The sequence below is a fragment of the Agelaius tricolor genome, unplaced genomic scaffold, assembly GCF_023055355.1.
Source record: "Agelaius tricolor isolate 1412-34295 unplaced genomic scaffold, bAgeTri1.0.p SCAF_142, whole genome shotgun sequence".
NCBI lineage: Eukaryota > Metazoa > Chordata > Aves > Passeriformes > Icteridae > Agelaius > Agelaius tricolor.
Window position 1 is genome coordinate 1 of NW_027269402.1, and position 25,294 is coordinate 25,294.

Here is a 25,294-nt window from a genome sequence, read left to right on the forward strand (position 1 = left end):
CTGGGGGGGAATTTGGGGGTCCCTGGGGGGCTCTGAGGCCTCGGGGACCCCTCAGTGACGCCCCCCCAAATTCTGCCCACAGCTCCAGTGGGGAGGAAGGGAGCGAGGAGGAGGAAGGTGAGGGGGAAAATGGGGGAAAATGCACAAAAAATGGGAAAAATGGGGGGAAAAATGGGGAAAAATCCCAAAAAATGGGGGGGAAATGTGGGAAAAGAAGGGAAATGCTGGAAAAGGGGAAAAATTCATAAAAAGGGGGGAAAATTCATAAAAGGGGGGGAAAAATGGGAAAAAAGGGAAAATTCTCTAAAAATTGGGGAAAATTCATAAAAATGGGGAAAAAAATGGGGAAAAATCCCCAAAAATAGGGAAAAATCCCCAAAATTGGGAAAATTCACAAAATGTAGCAAAAAATCTTTCAAAAAATGGGGAAAATCACAAAAAGGGGGGAAATCCTTAAAAATGGAGAAAAATTGCAAAAAAAATGTGAAAAAATTCCAAAATTTTTAAAAATCCCCAAAATTGGGGAAAATCAGCCAAAATTGGGGAAAAATGCTCAAAATGGGGAAAATCCCTAAAATTTGAAAATTCATGAAATGTGGCAAAAATCTCTCAAAAAATGGGGAAAATCCTTAAAAATGGAGAAAAATTGCAAAAAAAATTGAAAAAATTCCAAAAATGGTGAATAAATCACCAAAATTGGGGAAAATCAGCCCAAAATGGGGAAAAATGCTCAAAAATGGGGAAAAATCCCCAAAAATGGGGAAAATCTTCAAAAATGGAGGAAAAATGCAAAAAAAATTGAAAAATTTCCAAAAAATGGTGAAAAAATCACCAAAATAGGAAAATTGGGGAAATCAGCCAAAAATGGGGAAAATCAGTCAAAAATGGGGAAAAAAATCCCCAAAAATGGGGGAAAATCAGCCCAAAAATGGGGAAAATGAGCCCAAAAATGGGGAAAAATCCCCAAAAATGGGGAAAAATGCAAAGAAAAAAGGAGAAAAATGAGAAATTTCCTTCAGAATGGGGGGAAATCCCTCAGGGATGGGAATTTCAAGGAAAAATCCTAAAAAAAGGGGAAAAATCTGAATAAAAAATGGGAATTTTGGGGGGTTTTGGTGTTTGAGGGTGGCTGCAGGTGGAGTTTGGGGGAAAATGGAAAATTTGGGGTTTTTTGGTGCTTTTTTAGGGTGGAAATGTTTTCGCTGCCCTGAAGGAGGAGCAGAGCGAGAGGAGGAGGAGGAGGAGGAGGAAAAGGAGAGAAAAACAACAAAGGGCAAAGGGAACAAGGTGGGGAGAAAGCCCAAAATTTCTGGGGGAAAAACCCAAAAATTTGTGGGAAAAAAGCCAAAAATTTAGGGGATAAAGCAAAAAAATCCTGGGAAAAAACCCTAAAAATCCCTGAAAAAAATCCCAAAAATTTATGGGAAAAAAATCCTAAAAATTCCTGGAAAAAAACCCAAAAATTTGTGGGAAAAAAAGCCCCAAAATCCCTCAAAAAACCCCAAAATTTCTGGGGAAAAACCCCAAAAATTTGTGGGAAAAAAGCCAAAAATTTGTGGGGAAAAAAAACCCCAAAAGTTCCTGGAAAAAAACCCCAAAAATTTATAGGAAAAAACCAAAAAATCATGGGAAAAAACCCCCAGAATTCCTGGGGAAAAACCAAAAAATCATGGGAAAAAAGCCAAAAATTTATGGGAAAAAAAGCCCAAAAATTTATGGGAAAAACCAAAAATTTGTGGGAAAAAAAACCCCAAAATCACTGAAAAAGCCCCAAAAATTTATGGGAAAAAACCTCAAAAATCCCTGAGGAAAAAAAAACTCAAAAATTTATGGAAAAAAAACCCCCAAATTCCTGGGGAAAAACCCCAAAAATTTATGGAAAAAACCCCAAAAATTCCTGGAATAAAACCAAAAAATCCCTGGAAAAAACCCCAAAATCCTTTAAAAAACCCCAAAATCCCTCAAAAAAACCCAAAATCCCTCAAAAAACCCAAATTCCCTCAAAAAACCCCAAAAATTCCCCCAAAAATCCCAAATTTTGGTGTCCCCAGGAGGAAGAGGAGGCCGAGAAGAAAAAGAAGAAAAATCCCAAAAAGGAAAAACCCAAAGAGAAGAAAAAGGTGAAAATTTGGGGCTTTTTTCCCAATTTTGGGGATTTTTGTCCCAATTTTGGGATTTTTTCCCCAAATTTTTGGGATTTTTTTCCCCCAATTTTGGGATTTTTTTTCCCCAATTTTGGGATTTTTCCCCCAATTTTTGGGGTTTTTTGCCCCAATTTTGGGGTTTTTTTTCCCAAATTTTTGGGATTTTTTGCCCAAATATTTGGTTTTATTTTTCCTCCAATTTTGGGTCCTTTCCTCCAATTTTTGGGATTTTTTCCCCAATTTTGGGATTTTTCCCCCAATTTTTTGGGTTTTTTGCCCAAATTTTTGAGATTTTTTCCCCAAATTTTTGGGATTTTTTTCCCCCAATTTTGGGTCCTTTCCCCCAATTTTTGGGACTTTTTTTCCCCAATTTTGGGATTTTTCCCCCAATTTTGGCATTTTTTCCCCCAATTTTTGGGTTTTTTTCCCCAATTTTTGGGACTTTTTCCCCCAATTTTTTGGGTTTTTTGCCCAAATTTTTGGGAATTTTCCCCAATTTGGGGATTTTTTCCCCCATTTTTGGGGGTTTTTTGCCCAAATCCCAAATTTTGGGATTTTTTTTCCCCCAATTTTGGCATTTTTTCCCCCAATTTTTGGGACTTTTTCCCCCAATTTTTTGGGTCCTTTCCCCAATTTTTTTTGTTTTTTGCCCAAATTTTTGGGATTTTTCCCCCAATTTTGTTTTTTTTTTCCCCAATTTTGGATTTCCCCCCATTTTTTAACACTTTCCCCTTTTTGGGGCATCCCAAAGGTCCCAAATTTGGGGAATTTTCTCATTTTTCTCCCCAAATCCTCAGGGGAGGCCCCCAGTGATGAGGATGAGGCCGAAGGCTCCGAGGAGGCCCCGGGCACGAAGGTGAGGGGGGAACGGGGGGGGTTTGGGGCTTTTTGGGCGGAAAACCCCAAAATTTGGGATTTTGGGGGTGAAGGGGCCAAAATTTGGGGTCAAAAACGCCAAAATTTGGGGGTTTTAGGGCTGAAAACCCCAAAATTTGGGATTTTTTAAGGTAAAAAAACTCGAAAATTTGGGGTCAAAACCTCCAAAATTTGGGGTCAAAAATTCCAAAATTTGGGGTCAAAAATTCCAAAATTTGGGTTTTTTTAGGGTCAAAAGTTCCAAAATTTGGGGTTTTTTTAAAGTGGAAAACTCCAAAATTTTGGGATTTTTTAAGGGTTGAAAACTCCAAAATTTGGTGGTTTTGAGGTTTTTGGGGTTTTTTGGGGTTTTTTGGGGTTTTTCGGATGTGAGCCCCCAAATTTTGGGGTTTTTTTTGGGGTTTTTTGGGTTTTTTTGGGGTTTTTTGGGGTTTTTTGGGTTTTTTGGGATGTGAGCCCCCAAATTTTGGGGTTTTTTGGGATTTTTGGGGCTTTTGGGGGTTTTTTGGGATTTTTGGGGTTATAAGACCCCAAATTTTGGCATTTTTGGAGCTTTTGGCGTTTTTGGGGATATAAGACCCCAAATTTTGGGATTTTTGGGGTTTTTTGGGATATAAGACCCCAAATTTTGGGTTTTTTGGGCCAGAACAAATTCGGGGCCCTGAGGGATGAGGAAGAGGAGGAAGAGGAGGAGGAAGGAGGAGCCCGGAAGGGGAGCGAGAACGTGAGTGTGGGGAATGGGGATTTTGGGGTGAATTTGGGATTTTTTGGGTTTATTTTGGGATTTTTGCGTTTGTTTTGGGATTTTTTTGGGTTTATTTTGGGATTTTTGGGGTTTTTGGGGGTTTTTTTTGGGTTTATTTTGGGGTTTTTTGGGTTTATTTTGGGATATGTGGGGAGTTTTGGGGGTTTTTTTTTGGGTTTATTTTGGGGTTTTTTGGGGTTAATTTGGGATTTTTGGGTTTGATTTGGGGTTTATTTTAATATATTTTGGGGAATTTGGGGGATTTTGGGGATATTTTGGGGATATTTTGGGATATTTCTGGGATTTGGGGGATTTGGGATATTTTGGGTCATTTTGGGGATATTTTGGGGTACTTTGGGTCATTTTTTTCCATTTTGGGTCATTTTGGGTCATTTTGGGTCATTTTGGTGTATTTTGGGTCATTTTTGTCTCCATTTTGGGGTATTTTGGGTTAATTTGGGACATTTTGGGTCATTTTTGTCCATTTTGGGTCATTTGGGGCTATTTTTGGGTCATTTTTTGTCCACTTTGGGTCATATTTGTCTCCGTTTTTGTGCATTTTGGGACATTTTAGGTCATTTTGGGTCATTTTGTCCATTTTTGTCCCTTTGGGCTCCCTCAGGAGGAGGAGGAGGGGGCGGGGCCGAGGGCGGGGCCGGACGCCCGGGTCAGCAAAAAGGAGAAGAAGAAAATGAAGAAACAGGTGAGGGGCGGGGCCTAACGAGGGGCGGGGCCTAAAGAGGGGCGGGGCCTTGTGAGGGCCAGGGGCCTGACAGGGGGCGGGGCCTAACAGGGGACGGGGCCTAATGAGGGGACGGGGCCTAACGAGGGGTGAGGCCTTGTGAGGGGTGAGGCCTTGTGAGGGGCGGGGGCCTTGTGAGGGGCGGGGCCTTGTGAGGGGCGGGGGCCTGACAGGGGGTGAGGCCTTGTGAGGGGCGGGGCTTAGCGAGGGGCGGGGCCTAATGAGGGGCGGGGCCTTGTGAGGGGGACGGGGCCTAATGAGGGGTGAGGCCTTGTGAGGGGCGGGACCTAACGAGGAGTGGGGCCTAATGAAGGGTGGGGGCTTGTGAGGGGCAGGGCCTAACAAGGGGGCCGGGCCTAACAGGGGGCGGGGCCTAATGGGAGCGTGGCCTGAGGGGGCGTGGTTTCGGTTTATGGCTGTGGGCGGGGCTTAGCTACAGGTGCGTGACTTTGATCTATGGCTGGGGCGGGGCCTAACAAGGGGTGTGGCCTAATGAGGCGCGGTTTGGGTCCATGGGTGTGGGCGGGGCTTAGCACAAGGGGGTCACTGTCAGGGGGCGTGGCCTGCGGTGGGTGTGGCTTCATGGTTGGATGTGGTCGCCCCATAGGGGCGTGGCTTAACTGGGTGTGCTTGTGGGTGTGGCCTATCTGGGTGTGGCTCTTTGTGGGTGTGGCCTAACAGGGTGTGGTTTGAGGGGGCGTGCCTTTACTGGGTGTGACTTCTTGTGGGTGTGGCCTAACTGGGTGTGGTTATTTGTGGGTGTGGCCTAGTTTTGTGTTGTTTAATGGGCGTGGCTTCACAGGGCCTGGCTCTAAGTGGGTGTGGTTGAATGGGTGTGGCCTAAGTGTGGGCATGGCTTAACTGTGTGTGCTCCAGGGGGCGTGTCCAAACACGTGGGCGTGGCTTATCCCAAGGCCATTCCCACACATGGTGTGGCCCCGCCCAGGCGGAGTTTGAGCGGCAGGTGGCCTCGCTGCGGGCGGCGGCCATGACAGTGGGCGTGTCCCAGTGGCTGTACCCCACGGGGGGCGTGTCCCGTTGGGTTTACCTCACAGTGGGGGTGTCTCTGGTGGGCGTGGCCTGATCCTTTGGCCCCGCCAGGCGGCGTTTGAGCGGCAGGCAGCCATGACAGGGGGCGTGTCCCAGTGGGTTTATCCTGCAGTGGGCGTGTCCCTGATGGGCGTGGTTTATTTGTGGCCCCGCCCAGGCGGGGTTTGAGCGGCAGGTGGCCTCGCTGCAGGCGGCGGCCATGACAGTGGGCGTGTCCCAGTGGCTGTACCCCACAGTGGGCGTTGTCCCGTTGGGTTTACCTCACAGTGGGCGTGTCCCTGATGGGCGTGGTTTGTTTGTGGCCCCGCCCAGGCGGAGTTTGAGCGGCAGGTGGCCTCGCTGCGGGCGGCGGCCATGACAGTGGGCGTGTCCCTGATGGGCGTGGTTTATTTGTGGCCCCGCCCAGGCGGAGTTTGAGCGGCAGGTGGCCTCGCTGCGGGCGGCGGCCATGACGGGCGAGGGCGACTTTGCCGTGTCCCAGGCTGAGCTCTCCTCGCGCCAGGCGATGCTGGAGAACGCGTCCGACATCAAGGTGGGCACCTGGGGAGGGACCCAAATACACCTGGGGGGACCCAAAATGCACCTGGGGGGGACCCCAAATACACCTGGGGACACCTGGGGGGACCCAAAAGGCTCCTGGGGACACCTGGGGGGGACCCAAATCCACCTGGGGGAACCTCAAAATTCACCTGGGGGGACCCGAAATGCACCTGGGGACCCCTGGGGGGACCTAAAATCCACCTGGGGGAACCCCAAATGCACCTGGGGAACCTCAAAATTCATCAGGGGGGACCCAAAATCCACCTGGGGCCTTCAAAACCCACCTCAGGTTCCCATTTTTCCCCATTTTTTCCCCATTTGTTCATTTTTTGCCCCATTTTTTCCCCTATTTCTTCTTCATTTTTCCCTTGTTTTTTTCCCCGTTTTTTCCCCATTTTCCCCCTCGTTTTTTCAATTTTTCCCCATTTTCCCCCTTGTTTTTTCCCCATTTTCCCCCCCATTTTCCCCCTCATTTTCCCCCTCGTTTTCCCCCATTTTCCCCCTCATTTTCCCCCATTTCCTCCCCCTTATTTCCCCCTCATTTTCCCCATTTCCTCCCTCATTTTTTCCATTTTTTCCCCATTTTCTCCCCCGTTTTCTCCATTTTCCCCCTCATTTTCCCCCTCATTTTCCCCATTTCCTCACTCATTTTTTCAATTTTTTCCCCCGTTTTTTCCCCCTCATTTTCCCCATTTTCCCCATTTCCTCCCTCATTTTCCCCCCTCATTGTTTCCATTTCCCCCCTCATTTTCCCCATTTCCTCCCTCATTTTCCCCATTTTTTTCCCCATTTTCTCCCTCGTTTTTCCCCATTTTCCCCATTTTCCCCCTCATTTCCCCCATTTCCCCCTCATTTCTCCCCATTTTTCCCCATTTCCCCCCCATTTCCCCCTCATTTTCCCCATTTCCCCCCCATTTTCCCCATTTTCTCCCCCTCATTTTCCCCCATTTCCCCCTCATTTTCCCCCTCATTTTTTCCCCATTTTTCCCCCCATTTTCCCCTTCCTTTTCCCCCTCGTTTTTTCCCCATTTCCCCCTCATTTTCCCCATTTCCTCCCTCATTTTTTCCATTTTTTCCCCATTTTCTCCCCCGTTTTCTCCATTTCCCCCCTCATTTTTTCCCCCTCGTTTTTTCCATTTTCTCCCCATTTTCCCCCTCGTTTTTTCTCCATTTCCCCCCTTGTTTTTTCCATTTCCTCCCTCATTTCCCCCCTCATTTTTTCCATTTTTTTCCCCATTTTCTCCCCCATTTCTCCCCATTTTCTCCCTCATTTTCCCCATTTCCCCCCTCGTTTTTTCCATTTTTCTCCATTTCCCCCCCATTTTCCCCCTCATTTTCCCCCTCGTTTTTTCCATTTCCTCCCTCATTTTCCCCTCATTTTTTCCCCATTTTCTCCCCCGTTTTCTCCATTTTTTCCCCATTTTCTCCCCCATTTTCTCCATTTTTCCCATTTTTTCCCCATTTTTCCCCATTTTCCCCCCGTTTTTCCCAATTTTGCTGTTTTTCCCCCCGTTTTTCCCCGTTTTCCCCCCATCCCAGCTGGAGAAGTTCAGCATCTCAGCCCATGGCAAGGATCTCTACGTCAACGCCGATCTCTTCATCGTGGCCGGGCGCCGCTACGGCCTCGTGGGGCCCAACGGGTGCGGTTTGGGGCCAAATCCCCACTTTTTGGGCAATTCGGGCATTTTGGGGTTAATTCCGGCCATTTTGGGGCTTTTGGGGTGAATTCCGGGCATTTTGGGGCAAAAAACCCCCAGGGTTTTGGGGTTGATTTTGGGGTTAATCCTGGTTTTTCTGGGGTGATTCTGGGGGGTTTGGGGTGAATTTTAGGGTAATTTTGGGGGAGAATTTTGGGTTTATTTCGGGTTAATTTGGGGTGAATTTTAGGTTAATTTTGGGTTGATTTTTAGGTTAATTTGGGGTTAATTTTAGGGTAGTTTTGGGAGTTAATTTGGGGTTAATTTTGAGGTAATTTTAGGGTATTTTGGGGGTTAATTTGGGGTTAATTTTGGGTTGATTTTAGGTTAATTTGGGGGTAATTTTAGGGTAATTTTGGGGTTTTTTTAGGTGAATTTTGGGGGTTGATTTTGGGTTGATTTTGGGTTAATTTGGGTGTTTATTCAGGGTTAATTTTAGGGTAATTTTGGGGTTTTTTAGGTGAATTTTGGGGGTTGATTTTGGGTTGATTTTGGGTTGATTTTGGGGCAGGAAGGGGAAGACGACGCTGCTGAAGCACATCGCAAACAGAGCCCTGAGCATCCCCCCCAACATCGACGTCCTGCTCTGCGAGCAAGGTGGGCACACCTGGGATACACACAGGTTACACACAGGTTACACACAGGTTACACCTGGGTTACACACAGGTTACACCTGGTACAGCTGGGTACACCTGGGATACACACAGGTTACACCTGGTACAGCTGGGTACACCTGGGTTACACCGGGGTTACACCTGGGTTACACCGGGGTTACACCGGGGTTACACCTGGGGACATTGGGAACACACCTGAGATAGGGGGGATACACCTGGGTTACACCTGGGATACACCTGGGTTACACCTGGGATAGGGGAGATACACCTGGGTTACACCTGGGATACACCTGGGCACATGTAGGACATCCCTTGTCCCTTACCTGTGCAGAGGTGCTGGCCAATGACACACGCGTGGGTTTGTCTGTGTGTTTGTGTGTTTACCTGTGTCACCTGTGTGTCACCTGTGTGTCACCTGTGTGTCACCTGTGTTATTCACCTGTATTTACCTGTCTCACCTGTGTTATTTGCCTGTGTTATTTACTTGTCTCACCTGTGTTATTTACCTGTGTTTACCTGTGCAGAGGTGCTGGCCAATGACACGTGTGTGTTTATCTGTGTGTTACCTGTGTCTCACCTGTGTTATTTACCTGTCTCACCTGTGTTATTTACCTGCGCAGAGGTGCTGGCCGATGACACGCCCGCCGTCCAGGCCGTGCTCCATGCTGACACCATGTGTTACCTGTGTGTTACCTGTGTGTTACCTGTGTGTTACCTGTGTTATTTACCTGTGCAGAGGTGCTGGCCGATGACACGCCCGCCGTCCAGGCCGTGCTCAGGGCTGACACCATGTGTTACCTGTGTGTTACCTGTGTGTTATTTACCTGTGTTATTTACCTGTCTGTTACCTGTGCAGAGGTGCTGGCCGATGACACGCCCGCTGTCCAGGCCATGCTCCGCGCTGACACCGTGTGTTACCTGTGTGTTACCTGTGTGTTATTTACCTGTGCAGAGGTGCTGGCCGATGACACGCCCGCCGTCCAGGCCGTGCTCAGGGCCGACACCGTGTGTTACCTGTGTGTTATTTACCTGTGTTATTTACCTGTGCAGAGGTGCTGGCCGATGACACGCCCGCCGTCCAGGCCGTGCTCCGCGCTGACACCGTGTGTTACCTGTGTGTTACCTGTGTTACTTACCTGTGTTATTTACCTGTGCAGAGGTGCTGGCCGATGACACACCTGCCGTCCAGGCCGTGCTCCGCGCTGACACCGTGTGTTACCTGTGTTATTTACCTGTGTGTTACCTGTGTTATTTACCTGTGTTATTTACCTGTGCAGAGGTGCTGGCCAATGACACCCCTGCGGTCCAGGCCATGCTCTGCGCGGACACCGTGTGTTACCTGTGTGTTACCTGTGTGTTACCTGTGTTATTTACCTGTGCAGAGGTGCTGGCCGATGACACACCTGCGGTCCAGGCCGTGCTCCGCGCTGACACCGTGTGCTACCTGTGTGTTACCTGTGTGTTACCTGTGTTATTTACCTGTCTCACCTGTGTTATTTACCTGTCTGTTACCTGTGCAGAGGTGCTGGCCGATGACACACCTGCGGTCCAGGCCGTGCTCCGCGCTGACACCGTGTGTTACCTGTGTGTTATTTACCTGTGTTATTTACCTGTGCAGAGGTGCTGGCCGATGACACGCCCGCTGTCCAGGCCGTGCTCCGCGCTGACACTGTGTGTTACCTGTGTGTTATTTACCTGTGCAGAGGTGCTGGCCGATGACACGCCTGCCGTCCAGGCCGTGCTCCGCGCTGACACCGTGTGTTACCTGTGTGTTATTTACCTGTGTTATTTACCTGTGCAGAGGTGCTGGCCGATGACACGCCCGCCGTCCAGGCCGTGCTCCGCGCTGACACCAAGCGCCTGCGGCTCCTGGACGAGGAGCGGCGCCTGCAGGGGCTCCTGGAGAGCGGCGACGACGCGGCCGCAGAGAGGCTGGAGAAGGTACCTGGGGACACCTGGGATACACCTGGGGACACCTGGGAGGTCCTGAACTCACACCTGGGGACACCTGGGGGCATTAAAACACACCTGGGAGGTCCTGAACTCACACCTGGGGACAGCTGGGGACACCTGGGATACACCTGGGGACACCTGGGGGCACTAAAATACACCTGGGGACACCTGGGGGCATTAAAACACACCTGGGGACACCTGGGGATACTAAAATACACCTGGGATACACCTGGGGGCAGCTGGGGGAACCTGGGGGAACCTGGGATACACCTGGGGGGCACTAAAACACACCTGGGCACACCTGGGGATGCACCTGGGGACACCTGGGACACATCTGGGGACACCTGGGAGGTCCTGAACTCACACCTGGGGACACCTGGGGGCACCTGGGATACACCTGGGGGGCAGCTGGGGGAACCTGGGATACACCTGGGGGGCACTAAAACACATCTGGGGACCCACGGGACACATCGGGGGACACCTGGGATACCCCTGGGGGTACCTGGGGCACACCTGGGGTGTCCTGAACTCACACCTGGGGTGTCCTGAACTCACACCTGGGCACACCTGGAGGCACCTGGGATACACCTGGGATACACTTGGGGGACCCTAAAACACACCTGGGGGTACTGGGGACATACTTGGGACACACCTGGGTGCACCTGGGATACACCTGGGGACATCTGGGATACACCTGGGGACACCTGGGGGGTCCTGAGCTCACACCTGGGCACACCTGGGATACATCTGGGGGACCCTAAAACACACCTGGGGGTACTGGGCACCCCTGGGGGTTCCTGAGCTCACACCTGGGCACACCTGGGATACACCTGGGGGTACCTGGGAGATACCTGGGCACACCTGGAGGCACCTGGGATACACTTGGGGGACCCTAAAACACACCTGGGGGTACTGGGGACATACTTGGGACACACCTGGGGACACCTGGGATACACCTGGGATACCCCTGGGTTACACCTGGGGCACACCTGGGTTACACCTGGGGCACACCTGGGGGGTCCTGAGCTCACACCTGGGCACACCTGGGATACACTTGGGGGACCCTAAAACACACCTGGGGGTACCGGGGACATACCTGGGACACACTTGGGGGCACCTGGGGCACACCTGGGGGACCCTAAAATACACCTGGAAGACACCTGGGGGTACCTGGGGCACACCTGGGATGTCCTGAACTCACACCTGGGGACACTTGGGCACACCTGGGATACACCTGGGGGTACCTGGGGCACACCTGGGCACACGTGGGGGGTCCTGAATTCACACCTGGGCACACCTGGGCACACCTGGGGACACCTGGGGGTTCCTGAGCTCACACCTGGGCACACCTGGGGGCACATGGGGACACCTGGGGGTTCCTGAGCTCACACCTGGGCACACCTGGGGACACCTGGGGGGTCCTGAGCTCACCCCTGGGGCACCCCTGGGCGTCCCCGAGCTCACCCCACCCTCACCTGCCCAGGTGTACGAGGAGCTGCGGGCGATCGGCGCCGCCGCGGCCGAGGCCAAGGCCCGGAGGATCCTGGCCGGGCTGGGCTTCACCCCGGAAATGCAGAACAGAGCGACCCGGAAGTTCTCGGGGGGATGGAGGATGAGGGTCAGCCTGGCCAGGTGGGTGCAGGGGGGGTCTGGGGGGCACAGGTGGGGTCAGGTGGGTGCAGGTGGGTGCAGGTGGGGTCAGGTGGGTACAGGTGGGCACAGGTGGGGTCAGGTGGGTGCAGGTGGGCACAGGTGAGCACAGGTGGGCTCAGGTGAGCCCCAGGGTTTGGTGTCATTGGGGAATGCAGAACAGAGCGACCCGGAAGTTCTCAGGGGGATGGAGGATGAGGGTCAGCCTGGCCAGGTGGGTGCAGGTGGGTACAGGGGGGCACAGGTGGGCGCAGGTGGGGTCAGGTGGGTGCAGGTGGGTACAGGGGGGCACAGGTGGGCGCAGGTGGGGTCAGGTGGGTGCAGGTGGGTACAGGGGGGCACAGGTGGGCGCAGGGGGGTTAAAGGTGGGTGCAGGTGGGTGCAGGTGGGGTCAGGGGGGCACAGGTGGGCTCCAGGGTTTGGTGCCATTGGGAAATGCAGACCCGGAAGTTCTCAGGGGGATGGAGGATGAGGGTCAGCCTGGCCAGGTGGGTGCAGGGGGGTAAAGGGGGGCTCAGGTGGGTGCAGGTGGGTGCAGGTGGGCACAGGTGGGTGCAGGTGTAACCCAGGTGTATCTCAGATGTACCCCAGGTGTAATCCAGGTGTATCCCAGGTTCTAACCCAGGTGTAACCCTGTTGTAACCCCAGTATAACCTGTGTGTATCCCCATTGTAACCGCATTGTAACCCCTGTGTAATCCCAGTATATCCCAGGTTCTAACCCCTGTGTAACCCTGTTGTAACCCCAGTATATCCCCATTGTAACCCATGTGTAACCCCTGTGTAACCCCATTGTAACCGCATTGTAACCCCTGTGTAATCCCGGTACATCCCAGGTTCTAACCCCTGTGTGTAACCCTGTTGTAACGCCAGTATATCCCCATTGTAACCCATGTGTAACCCCTGTGTAACCCCTGTGTAACCTGTGTGTAACCCCATTGTAACCCCTGTGTAACCCCAGTGTAACCCCTGTGTAACCCAGGTTCTAACCCCTGTGTAACCCCAGTGTATCCCCATTGTATCCCGTGTGTAACCCCTGTGTAACCCCATTGTAACCCGTGTGTAACCCTGTTGTAACCCCAGTATATACTCATTGTAACCCCTGTGTAACCCAGGTTCTAACCCAGGTGTAACCCCAGTATATCTCAGGTGTAACCTGTGTGTAACCCCATTGTAACCCCTGTGTAACCCAGGTGTTTCTCACGTGTAACCCAGGTGTAACCCATGTGAACCCCGGTGTATCTTAGGTTCTAACCCTGTTGTAACCTGTGTGTATCCCCATTGTAACCGCATTGTAACCCCTGTGTAACCCCGGTATATCCCAGGTTCTAATCCCTGTGTGTAACCCTGTTGTAACGCCAGTATATCCCCATTGAAACCCATGTGTAACCCCTGTGTAACCCCATTGTAACCTGTGTGTATCCCCATTGTAACCGCATTGTAACCCCTGTGTAATCCCGGTACATCCCAGGTTCTAACCCCTGTGTGTAACCCTGTTGTAACGCCAGTATATCCCCATTGAAACCCATGTGTAACCCCTGTGTAACCTGTGTGTAACCCAGGTTCTAACCCCGTTGTAACCCCTGTGTGTAACCCCATTTTAACCCCATTGTAACCCGTGTGTAACCCCAGTGTAACCCCGTTGTATCCCGTGTGTAACCCCGTTGTAACCCGTGTGTAACCCCGTGTGTAACCCCTGTGTGTAACCCCGTTGTAACCCGTGTGTAACCCTGTTGTAACCCCAGTATATCCCCATTGTAACCCGTGTGTAACCCTGTTGTAACCCCAGTATATCCCCATTGTAACCCATGTGTAACCCCTGTGTAACCCCATTGTAACCTGTGTGTAACCCCGTTGTAACCCCGTTGTAACCCCATTGTAACCCCGTTGTAACCCAGGTTCTAACCCTGTTCTAACCCTGTTGTAACCCCATTGTAACCCATGTGTAACCCCATTGTAACCCCATTGTAACCCCGTTGTAACCCCATTGTCCATCCCCCGTTCCAGGGCTCTGTTCCTGGAGCCGACGCTGCTGATGTTGGACGAGCCCACGAATCACCTGGACCTCAACGCCGTCATCTGGCTCAACAAGTGGGGGATTCAGGGATTTGGGGCATTTTGGGGGGGATTCGGGAATTTTGGGAATTTTGGGGAATTTTGGGGAATTTTTGGGGAATTTTTTGGGGATTTTTTTGGAATTTTTTGGATTTTTTTAGGGATTGTTTTGGATTTTTTAGGGATTTTTTTTTTTAATTTTTTAGGGATTTTTTTGGATTTTTTTTCAGGGTTTTTTTTATTTTTTAGGGAAATTTTGGGAATTTTTTTACAGATTTTTTGGGCTTTTTTAGCAATATTTTTGGAATTTTTTTAGGGATCTTTTTGGATTTTTTTAGGGATTTTTTTAGGGATTTTTTGGGACTTTTTTAGGGATTTTTTGGGACTTTTTTAGGGATTTTTTTATTTTTTTAGGGATTTTTTTTATTTTTTAGGGACTTTTAGGGATTTTTTGGATATTTTTAGGGATTCTTTTAGGGAATTTTTTTAGGGATTTTTTTTGGTTTTTTTAGGGATGTTTTAGGGGTTTTTTTTAGGGATTGTTTGGATTTTTTTAGGGATTTTTTTTTTTTGAGGTTTGTTTTTTTTTAGGGCTTTTTAGGGATTTTTTGGATTTTTTTTTAATTTTAGGGATTTTTTTATTATTTCAAGGAATTTTTTTATTATTGTTGTGGATTTTTAAAATTTTTCTTTTTTTAGAGATTTTTGGGGGGGGTTTATTTACTTTTTTAGGAATACTTTTTTGTGGGGGAAGAATTTTTGGGACTATTTTGGGATTTTTTAAAATTATTATTTTGGGATTTTTTTAAGGTTTTTAAAATCTTTTTAGGATTTTCCCCCCAAATTTCCCATTTTTCCCCCCAAAATTCCCATTTTCCCTCCAAAATCTCAATTTTTTCCCCAATTTCCCATTTTCCCTCCAAAATCCCCATTTTTTCCCCAAAACTCCCATTTCCCTCCAAAATTCCCATTTTTTCCTCCCCAAATTCCCATTTCCCCCCAAATTTCCCATTTTTCCCCCTGAAATTCCCATTTTCCCTCCAAAATTTCGATTTTTTTCCAGAAACTCCCATTTTCCCCCTAAAATTCCCATTTTTCCTCCAAAACTCCCATTTTTCCCCCCAAAATTCCCGGTTTTTTCCTCCTAAATTCTGAATTTTCCCCCGGAATTTCCCCTTTTTCCCAAAATCCGGGTTTTTCCCCCCATCCCAGTTACCTGCAGAGCTGGAAGAAGACGCTGCTGGTGGTGTCCCACGACCAGGGGTTCCTGGACGACGTCTGCACCGACATCATCCACCTGGACAGCCAAAAACTGCATTACTACAGGGGCAACTACAGTGAGATTGGGGCAAAAAACCGGGAAATTGGGAAAAATGGGAAAAAACGGTGAAAAAATGACGAAAATCGGCCAAAAAATGGGAATAAAATGGGGGAAAATGGGGAAATGGGGCTGATCCACCTGGACAGCCAAAAACTGCATTATTACAGGGGGAATTACAGTGAGATTGGGGCAAAAAACCGGGAAATTGGGAAAAATGGGGAAAAAATTGAAAAAATGGGAAAAAACGGTGAAAAAATGACGAAAATCGGCCAAAAAATGGGGATAAAATGGGGAAAAATGGGGAAAAATGGGGCAATGGGAGGTGATGCAGCTGGACAGCCAAAAACTGCATTACTACAGGGGGAATTACAGTGAGATTGGGGCAAAAAACCGGGAAATTGGGAAAAATGGGGAAAAAACGGGAAAAAACGGTGAAAAAATGACAAAAATCGGCCAAAAAATGGGGGAAAATTGGAAGAGGAATCTGGGAATTTGGGGAATTTTGGGTGGAAAAATTGGGAAAAAATAAGGGAGGGAAATGGGGGGAAAAAGGAGTGAAAAATGGGGAATGGGAATGGGGGAAAATTGGGGAAAATTGGGGGAAATTGGAAATGGGAAAAAAGGGATGAAAAATGGGGGGAAATTGGGAAAAATGGGGAATGGGAACAGGGGGAAAATGGGGGGGAAATTGGGGAAAATTGGGGAAAATTGGGAATGAGAAGAGGAGAAAAAAAGGTGAAAAAGGGACAAAAAAGGTGAAAAAGGGACAAAAAAGGGGATGGGAATTGGGGAAAAATGGGGAGGAAAAATTGGAAATAAAGGAGAAAAGAAATGAGGAATGGAAGGGAAAAATTGGGAATTTTGGGAGCAAATAAACAAAAAAAAGGAAAATGGGAATGGAGGGGTCGGGAACGGCCCCAAAATTCCCAGAAATTCCGGAAAATTGCTGAAAATTGCCCAAAATTTCCCATTTTCAGTGACTTTTAAGAAGATGTACCAGCAGAAGCAGAAGGAGCTGCTGAAACAATTTGAGAAACAGGAGAAGAAACTGAGGGACCTCAAAGCCGGGGGAAAATCGACCAAACAGGCGGTGAGGGCTCCAAAAATAACAAAAAAAACCCCAAAATTCTGCCCAAAAATGAGAAAATTTAAAAAAAAAACAAAATTCCCTTAGCAAAAAATGAGAAAATCCTGAAAAAAACCCGAAATCCCCTCACAAAAATATCACAAAATGCTCAAAAAACCCCAAAGTCCCCCCACAAAAAAAAAGAGAAAATCCTGAATAAAAAACCCAAAATCCCCTCACAAAAATATCACAAAATCCTCAAAAAAACCCAAAATTTGCCCCAAAAATCCCCCAAAAACCCCCAAACTCCCTGTAAAAAACCCCAAATTCCCTGAAGTTCCCCCCAAAACCCCCAAATTTTCCCGAATTTCCCTGAATTTTCCCAAAATCCCCACAGGAGAAGCAGACCAAGGAGGCCCTGACCTGCAAGCAGCAGAAACAAAACCCCAAAACTCCCTCACAAAATCCCCTCAAAAAAACCCCAAAAAATCTCAAAAAAACCCAAAAAAAACCCCAAAAAACCTCAAAAAAACCCAAAAAACCCCAAAGACCCCAAATTCCCAGAAAATCATAGAAAAACCCCAAATTCCCCTGAATTTCCCCCAAATCTCCACAGGAGAAGCAGAGCAAGGAGGCCCTGACCCTCCCACAATCCCAGTAAAAAAACTCAAAAAAATTCCAAAATTGCCCCAAAAAACCCCCCAAAAAAACCCCAAAAAACCCCCAAAAAACCCAAATTTTCCCAAATTTTCCCATTTTTTCCCGAATTCCCCTGATTTTCCCCCAGATCTCCACAGGAGAAGCAGACCAAGGAGGCCCTGACCCGCAAGCAGCAGAAACAAAACCCCAAGATCCCCTCACAAAATCGCCTCAAAAACCCCCCAAAAAATCTCAAAAAATCCCCAAAAAACCCTAAAAAACCCTAAAACTCCCAGTAAAAAAACCCAAAATCCCTGAAATTCCCCCCAAAACCCCCAAATTTTCCCGAATTTCCCTGAATTTGCCCCAAATCCCCACAGGAGAAGCAGACCAAGGAGGCCCTGACCCTCAAGCAGCAGAAACAAAACTCCAAAATCCCCTCAGAAACTCCCCCAAAAATCTGCAAAAAACCCCCAAAAAACCCCCAAAAAAACCCCAAAAAAAACCCAAAAAACCCCAAATTTTCCCAAATCTCCCTGATTTTCCCCCAAATCCCCACAGGAGAAGCAGACCAAGGAGGCCCTGACCCGCAAGCAGCAGAAACAAAACCCCAAAATCCCCTCAGAAACTCCCCCAAAAATCCGCAAAAAACCCCCAAAAAACCCCCAAAAAAACCCCCAAGAAAACCCCAAAAAACCCCAAAAATCCCAAATTTTCCCAAATCTCCCTGATTTTCCCCCAAATCTCCACAGGAGAAGCAGACCAAGGAGGCCCTGACCCGCAAGCAGCAGAAATGCCGGCGCCGGGCGCCCTCGGAGGACGCGGCCGAGGCCCCGGAGCTGCTGAGGCGGCCCCGGGAATATTCCGTGCGCTTCACCTTCCCCAACCCGCCCCCTCTCAGCCCCCCCGTGCTCGGCCTGCACGGTGAGACCCCAAACTCCACATTTTGGGGTCATTTCGGGGGAATTTGGGGTTTTTTACGGCGTTTTTTTGGGGTTTTCGGGCGATTTTTGGGGGTTTTTTTCCGCCATTTTGGGGCCGTTTCGAAGCAGGGTTTGGGCAGGTTTGGAGTGGTGTGGGGGGGATTTGTGAGGGACTTTTGGCAGATTTTTGGGTGGGTTTCAATGGATTTGGGGTTTTTGGAGGTTGGAGGATGATTTCCAGTGGTTTTGGGGTGGTTTTTGGGGGATTTTGGGGTTTTTGGGGCTTTTCTGGGGTTTTTTGGGGGTTTCGGGCCTCTCAGGCCCGGGAATATTCCGTGCGCTTCACCTTCCCCAACCCGCCCCCTCTCAGCCCCCCCGTGCTCGGCCTGCACGGTGAGACCCCAAACTCCACATTTTGGGGTCATTTCGGGAGGTTTTGGGGTTTTTTACGGGGTTTTTTTGGGGTTTTCGGGCGATTTTTGGGGGATTTTTTCCGCCATTTTGGGGCCGTTTCGAAGCAGGGTTTGGGCAGGTTTGGAGTGGTGTGGGGGGGATTTGTGAGGGACTTTTGGCAGATTTTTGGGTGGGTTTCAATGGATTTGGGGTTTTTGGAGGTTGGAGGGTGATTTCCAGTGGTTTTGGGGTGGTTTTTGGGGGATTTTGGGGTTTTTGGGGCTTTTCTGGGGTTTTTTGGGGGTTTCGGGCCTCTCAGGCCCGGGAATATTCCGTGCGCTTCACCTTCCCCAACCCGCCCCCTCTCAGCCCCCCCGTGCTCGGCCTGCACGGTGAGACCCCAAACTCCACATTTTGGGGTGATTTCGGGAGGTTTTGGGGTTTTTTACGGCGTTTTTTTGGGGTTTTCGGGCGATTTTTGGGGGTTTTTTTCCGCCATTTTGGGGCCGTTTCGAAGGATGTTCAATGAGGGTTCGGGGCAGGTTTGGAGCAGTTTGGGGGGGATTTGTGAGGAATTTTTGGAGATTTTGGGTGGATTTGGGGTTATTAGGGGGCATTTGGGGTTTTTGGGGTGATTTCAGGTGGTTTTGGGTTTTTTTACGGTTTTTTTGGGGCATTTTTGGGGGTTTTTTTCCGCCATTTTGGGGCCGTTTCGAAGGATGTTTGAGGAGGGTTCAGGTAGTCTTGGATTGGTTTGGGGGAGATTTGTGAGGGACTTTTGGCAGATTTTTGGCTGGGTTTCAATGGATTTGGGGTTTTTGGCGGTTTGAGGGTGATTTCAGGTGGTTTTGGGGGTGGTTTTTGGGGTTCTGGGGCATTTCTGGGGTTTTTTGGGGGTTTCGGGCCTCTCAGGCCCAGGAATATTCCGTGCGCTTCACCTTCCCCAACCCGCCCCCTCTCAGCCCCCCCGTGCTCGGCCTGCACGGTGAGACCCCAAACTCCACATTTTGGGGTCATTTCGGGGGAATTTAGGGTTTTTTACGGCATTTTTTTGGGGTTTTTGGGCGATTTTTGGGGGTTTTTTGCCGCCATTTTGGGGCCATTTCGAAGGAGGGTTTGGGCAGGTTTGGGGGGAATTTGTGAGGGACTTTTGGCAGATTTTTGGGTGGGTTTCAATGGATTTGGGGTTTTTGGAGGTTTGAGGGTGATTTCAGGTGATTTCGGGGTGGTTTTTATGGGATTTCTGGGGTTTTTGGGGCATTTTTGGGGCTTTTTTCCGCCATTTTGGGGCCATTTCGAAGGAGGGTTCGGGGCAGGTTTGGAGCGGTTTGGGGGGGATTTGTGAGGAACTTCTGGCAGATTTTTGGGTGGGTTTCAATGGATTTGGGGTGGTTTGGAGGTTTGAGGGTGATTTGGGGGATTTGATGGGAATTTGGGGTTTTTAACAGGGTTTTTTTGGGGTGATTTTGGGTGGTTTTGGGGGTTTTTTTCTATAATTTTTGGGGGATTTTAGGTGGGGTTTGGGGAGGTTTCAGAGCGGTTTTGGGGGCTTTTTTGGGGATTTTTGGGGAGATTTTTGGGGGGAATTCAGGGAATTTGAGGTGGTTTGGGGATTTTTGGGGAGATTTGGGGTGGTTTTGGGAGGATCTGGGCAGTTTTGGAGAGATTTTGGGAGGATTTGGGGTGGTTTGGAGGGGATTTTTGGGGTTGGGGGGATTTCAGGGGGATGCCCCCCCCCAAAAAATTCTGAATTTTCCCCCCCAAAAAATCCCAAATTTCTCCCCCAAACCCAGGGGTGGATTTTGGCTACGAGGGTCAGGAGCTGCTGTTCCGGAACCTGGACTTTGGCATCGACATGGAATCCCGAGGTGGGACCCCAAAAACGGCCCCAAAACCCCAAAAACGGCGCCAAAACGGCCCCAAAACCTGCCCAAAAACGGCCCCAAAACCTGCCCAAAAACTGCCCCAAAAATCCATAAAATGGCCCCAAAACCACCCCAAAAATGGCCCCAAACCCCCAAAAACTGCCCCAAAACCACCCCAAAAAATGGCCCCAAAACCCCCAAAACAGCCCCAAAACCAGCTCCAAAAAATGGCCCTAAAAACGGCCCCAAAACCCCAGAAACGGCCCCAAAATGGCCCCAAAATGGTCCAAAAACCCCAAAAACGGCCCCAAAACTGAAAACCAGCCCCAAAGCCCAAAAAATGGCCCCAAAAATTGCCCCAAAATCCCCCAAAATTGCCCCAAAACGGCCCCAAAACCTCCTGGGGTGGGGATGGGGGAACCCTCCCTGACTGGGAACCCCCAATTCCCCCCAAATTTCCCCCAAATTTTCCCCAAATTTTCCCAAATTTTCCCCAATTTTTCCCCAAATTTTCCCAGATTTTCCCCAAAATTTCCCAAATTTCCCCAAATTTCTGCAGTTTGCATCGTGGGCCCCAATGGGGTTGGGAAGAGCACCCTGCTGCAGCTGCTGACCGGGGCCCTGACACCGGTACGGGGCAAAAATGGGGGAAAAAACCCCAAAAATGGGAAAAGGGAGCTGAAAACATGGAAAATGAGCCCAAAAATGGGGGGAAAACATAAAAAAAATGGGAAAAGGGATCAAAAAATGGGGAAAAAACCCCACAGAAAATGGGAAAATGGGACAAGAAAATGGAATTTGGGGGGGGTGGGCGGAAAATGGGGGGAAAACCCCAAAAAATGGGAAAAGGGTTAAAAAATGGGATTGGGGACCAAAAAATGGGGGGGGGAAAAAACCCACAAAAAATGGGAGAAGGGACCAAAAAAATGGGGAAAAAAGCCCCCAAAATGGGGGGAAAGAATCCCAAAAATTGGTGGAAAAAGGCCAAAAATATGGGGGGGAAATATTCCCAAAAATTGGGGGGAAATCGCCCAAAATGGGGAAAAATAGTCCCAAAAAAGGGAGGGAAAATTTCTTTAAAAAATGGGGGAAATTCCCCCCAAAATGAGGGAAAAAATCCCCCCAAAAATTGGGGGGAAAGCACCCAAAAATGGGGGAATTTGCCCCAAAATTTGGGGTTTTTTAACGCTTTCCTCCCCAATTCCTCCGCAGCTCCGGGGGCAGATGAGGCGCAACCACCGGCTGGTAAAGGGGCGGGGCCACAGGGGGCAGGGCCTGAAGGGGCGCGGTCGGGATTAGTGGGGAAGAGGCGGGGCTTAAGTGGGTGTAGTTGGAGGTGTGGCCTCGCATGCAAACAGAAAGGGGTGTGGTCACCAAGGGGTGTGGCCTAGTGATAAAGGGCGTGGCATCGCCTGGATGGGCGTGGCCACTCCTGAAGCTGAAATTGGGGTGGGGAAGGGGGTGATGGATGTGGGCGTGGCCGGTGGGCGTGGCTACGACCCCGCCCTCCTTCCCTGGCAGAATGGGAGGGTTCAGAAGAGGAGTGGGCGTGGCTCATCCGGAGTGGGCGGTGCCGCTCTGGGGTGGGTGTTGCCGGTCAGTGATGGGTGGGCGTGGCCTGTGGGCGCGTCCCAGGCCCCGCCCACAGAAGGTGGGGTTCTTTAACCAGCACTGAGGGATGGGGGGGGGGTTGTCAGTGGGTGTGGCCTGTCTCTGACCCCGCCCCTTTCCCCGCCCACAGAAGGTGGGGTTCTTTAACCAGCAGTGATGGATAGGTGTGTGTGTGTGTGTCTGTCAGTGGGTGTGGCCTGTCCCTGACCCCGCCCCTTTCCCCGCCCACAGAAGGTGGGGTTCTTTAACCAGCAGTGATGGATAGGGGTGTATGTGTCTATCAGTGGGTGTGGCCTGTCCCTGACCCCGCCCCTTTCCCCGCCCACAGAAGGTGGGGTTCTTTAACCAGCAGGGAGGGGTGTGTGTTTATCAGTGGGTGTGGCCTGTCTCTGACCCCGCCCCTTTCCCCGCCCCCTGCAGAAGGTGGGGTTCTTTAACCAGCAGGGAGGGATAGGTGTGTGTGTGTCTGTCAGTGGGTGTGGCCTGTCTCTGACCCCGCCCCTTTCCCCGCCCCCTGCAGAAGGTGGGGTTCTTTAACCAGCACTGAGGGGTGTGTGTCTGTCAGTGGGTGTGTCCTGTCTCTGACCCCGCCCCTTTCCCCGCCCCCTGCAGAAGGTGGGGTTCTTTAACCAGCAGGCGGCCGAGCAGCTGCGCCTGGAGGAGACGGCGGCCGAGTTCCTGCAGCGCAGCTTCAACCTCCCCCACCAGGAGGCGCGCAGGTGCCTGGGCCGCTTCGGCCTCGAGGGCCACGCCCACACCCTGCAGATCGCCAAGCTCTCGGGTGGGCGGGGCCGCCAGACCGCGGGGCGGGGCCTAAACAGGCGGGGGTGCGGCTGGGAACCGGGTGGGCGTGGTTATGACTTGGGGAGTGTGGGGAGGGCGTGGCTAATGCCTGGGAGGGCGTGGTTAGGATGTAGGGGGCGTGGGGAGTTGGGTGGGGGGCGTGGCTCGTGTCTGGAGGGCGTGGCTTTGACTTGGATGGGTGCGGCTAAGACGTGGGAGGGTGTGGCTAGTGTCTGGAGGGCGTGGCTAGCACTTCGGAGGGCGTGGTTGGCACCTGGAGGGTGTGTGGAGGGATGTGGTGGGCGTGGCCAGTACCAAGGTGGGCGTGGCTTTGACATGGAAGGGCGTGGCTTGTACTTTGGAGGGGTGGGGAGGGCGTGGCAGGCACCTGGGTGGGCGTGGCCAGTGTTTGGACAAATGTGCTTAGTGCCTGGGGGTGTGGCTTGTGTCTGGGGGCGTGGTCACCACCAGGGAGGGCGTGGCCTGTGTCTAAGCCCCGCCCCTTTCGCAGGTGGGCAGAAGGCCCGGGTGGTGTTTGCTGAACTCTCCTGCCGGGAACCGGACGTGCTGATCCTGGTGAGGGGGCGGGGCCTGAAGGGGCGGGGGCTGAAGGGGGTGGGGCCTAAAGGGGGCGGGGCCAGGCATGACCTCACCTGAGTGACCCCTTGACCCCTCCCAAGCTCCCGTGCTCATTCCAATCACAGCCCTGGGTGTGGCTCGGGTGTGGTTTGGGTGTGGCCAGGAGGGGCGTGGCCGTGCCCTGAGGGGCGTGGCCGTGCCCTGAGGGGCGTGGCCAGGTGTGAGCTCACCTGAGCCCCCCTGGCCCCCAGGACGAGCCCACCAACAACCTGGACATCGAATCCATCGACGCCTTGGCCGACGCCATCAACGAGTACAAAGGAGGTGGGGCCTGGGCGGGGCCGGGGCTGGGTGGGCGGGGCCACGGCGATGGCGTCACGCCTAAAAATGGGAACAGGGACCCTAAAAAGGAGGGAGAGGAAGGCCCAAAAATGAAGGGGAAAATGTGAATTGGTGGGAGGAGAAAATTGACAAAAAATTAGGGAGGGAGAGGCCCAAAAATGGAGCCAAAATGCCCCAAAGAATGGATCAAAAATGCCCCAGAAATGCCCCAAAAAACAGATTAAAAAATATCCCAAAAATGGATCCAAAATGCCCCAAAAATGGATCAAAACTGCCCCAAATATGAATCAAAAATAATCCAAACATAGATGAAAAATGCCCTAAAAATACCCTAAAAATGGATAAAAAACGCCTGAAAAATTCTCTAAAACCCACCCCAAAACATGACCCGTTGTGATGACATCACTGTGACGTCACTGTGACATCACAGCGGTGATCGTGGTCAGCCATGGCTGATCACCGAGACCCAACTGCGGGTGGGGAAATGCCCCAAATCCACCCCAAAACCAGACCCGAAACCCCCCAAAAACTGCCCCAAGACGTGACCCGCGGTGATGACGTCACGCTGACGTCACTGTGACGTCACAGCGGTGATCGTGGTCAGCCACGACGCCCGGCTCATCACCGAGACCAACTGTGTGGGGGAAAATACCCCAAAAAGAGACCCAAAACGCCCCAAAAACTGCCCCAAAACCGCCCCTAAATGTGACCCATGGTGATGACGTCACTCTGACATCACTGTGACGTCACAGCGGTGATCGTGGTCAGCCACGACGCCCGGCTGATCACCGAGACCAACTGCCAGCTGTGGGTGGTGGAGGAGCAGGGCCTGAGCCAGATCGACGGCGACTTCGACGACTACAAAAGGGAGGTGCTGGAGGCCCTGGGCGAGGTCGTGGTGCACCGGCCTCGGGAGTGACCACAAGAGTGACCATGGTGACCACAGTGACCACGACAGTGACCACAGTGACCACAAGAGTGACCACAGTGACCACAGTGACCACAGTGACCGCTGGAGTGGCCGCAGTGGCCGCTGGAGTGGCTGCAGTTACCGGCAGTGACCAGCAGAGGGCGCAGGGGGGCAAAGAGAGAGAAATAAACGGTGGTGGAGCAATGGTGGAGTGGGCGTGGTCAGTGGGGGCGTGGCCATTATGGGTGTGGTCAACTGGCATCGTCATTGTGGGTGTGAACAATGGGCGTGGTCAGAATGGGTGTGGCCAATGTGAACGTGGTCAGTGTGGGTGTGGTCAATGGGTGTGGTCAGTGTGGGCGTGGTCATGGTGTGGTCAGTGTGGGTGTGATCGTTGTGGGTGTGGCCTGTGCGGGTGTGGTCAGTGGGGAGTGGTCGGTGTGGGTGCGACTGTTGTGGGTGTGGCCAGTGTGGGCCTGGTCAGTGTGGGTGTGGCCTTTTGGGGTGTGGTCAATACACGTGGTCAGTGTGGGTGTGGCCAGCAGGAAGTGCTCATTGTGGGTGTGGCCAGTGTGGGTGTGGTCATTGTGGGCGTGGTCAGTGTGGGTGAGGCCAGTGTGGCTGTGGTCAATGGGCGTGGTCAATGTGGGTATGGTCAGAGGGGAGTGGTCACTGTGGGTGTGGTCAATGGGCGTGTCTAGTAGGGGTGTGGTCATAATGGGTGTGGTGAATGGGTGTGGTCAGTGTGGGTGTGGCCACTGATTGTGGTCAATGGGCGTGGTCAGTGTGGGCGTGGC

The 25,294-nt window shown here is 51.0% G+C and overlaps 1 protein-coding gene and 1 long non-coding RNA gene across 2 annotated transcripts; one reads left to right on the forward strand and one right to left on the reverse strand.

Moving 5' to 3' along the window:
- Window positions 1-23: 23 nt before the first annotated feature.
- Window positions 24-24,679, forward strand: ABCF1 (ATP binding cassette subfamily F member 1; the record flags this gene model as incomplete). The annotated part of the gene is made up of 22 exons (XM_071420431.1): window positions 24-117; window positions 1,187-1,287; window positions 2,052-2,120; window positions 2,896-3,000; window positions 3,667-3,744; window positions 4,388-4,468; window positions 5,964-6,089; window positions 7,637-7,737; window positions 8,306-8,391; window positions 10,210-10,349; window positions 11,845-11,993; window positions 14,018-14,101; window positions 15,278-15,402; window positions 16,364-16,476; window positions 17,844-18,015; window positions 20,201-20,275; window positions 20,832-20,902; window positions 21,485-21,517; window positions 22,496-22,664; window positions 23,178-23,242; window positions 23,497-23,569; window positions 24,340-24,679. Coding segments are annotated over 22 exons (2,277 nt in total), but the record flags the coding sequence as incomplete, so codon positions are not given.
- LOC139586810 (uncharacterized) lies at window positions 6,092-6,477 on the reverse strand. The gene is made up of 3 exons (XR_011678015.1): window positions 6,362-6,477; window positions 6,173-6,224; window positions 6,092-6,140 (listed from the first exon to the last, which is right to left on the reverse strand). It is a non-coding gene; the product is annotated as an uncharacterized lncRNA (long non-coding RNA).
- Window positions 24,680-25,294: the final 615 nt, after the last annotated feature.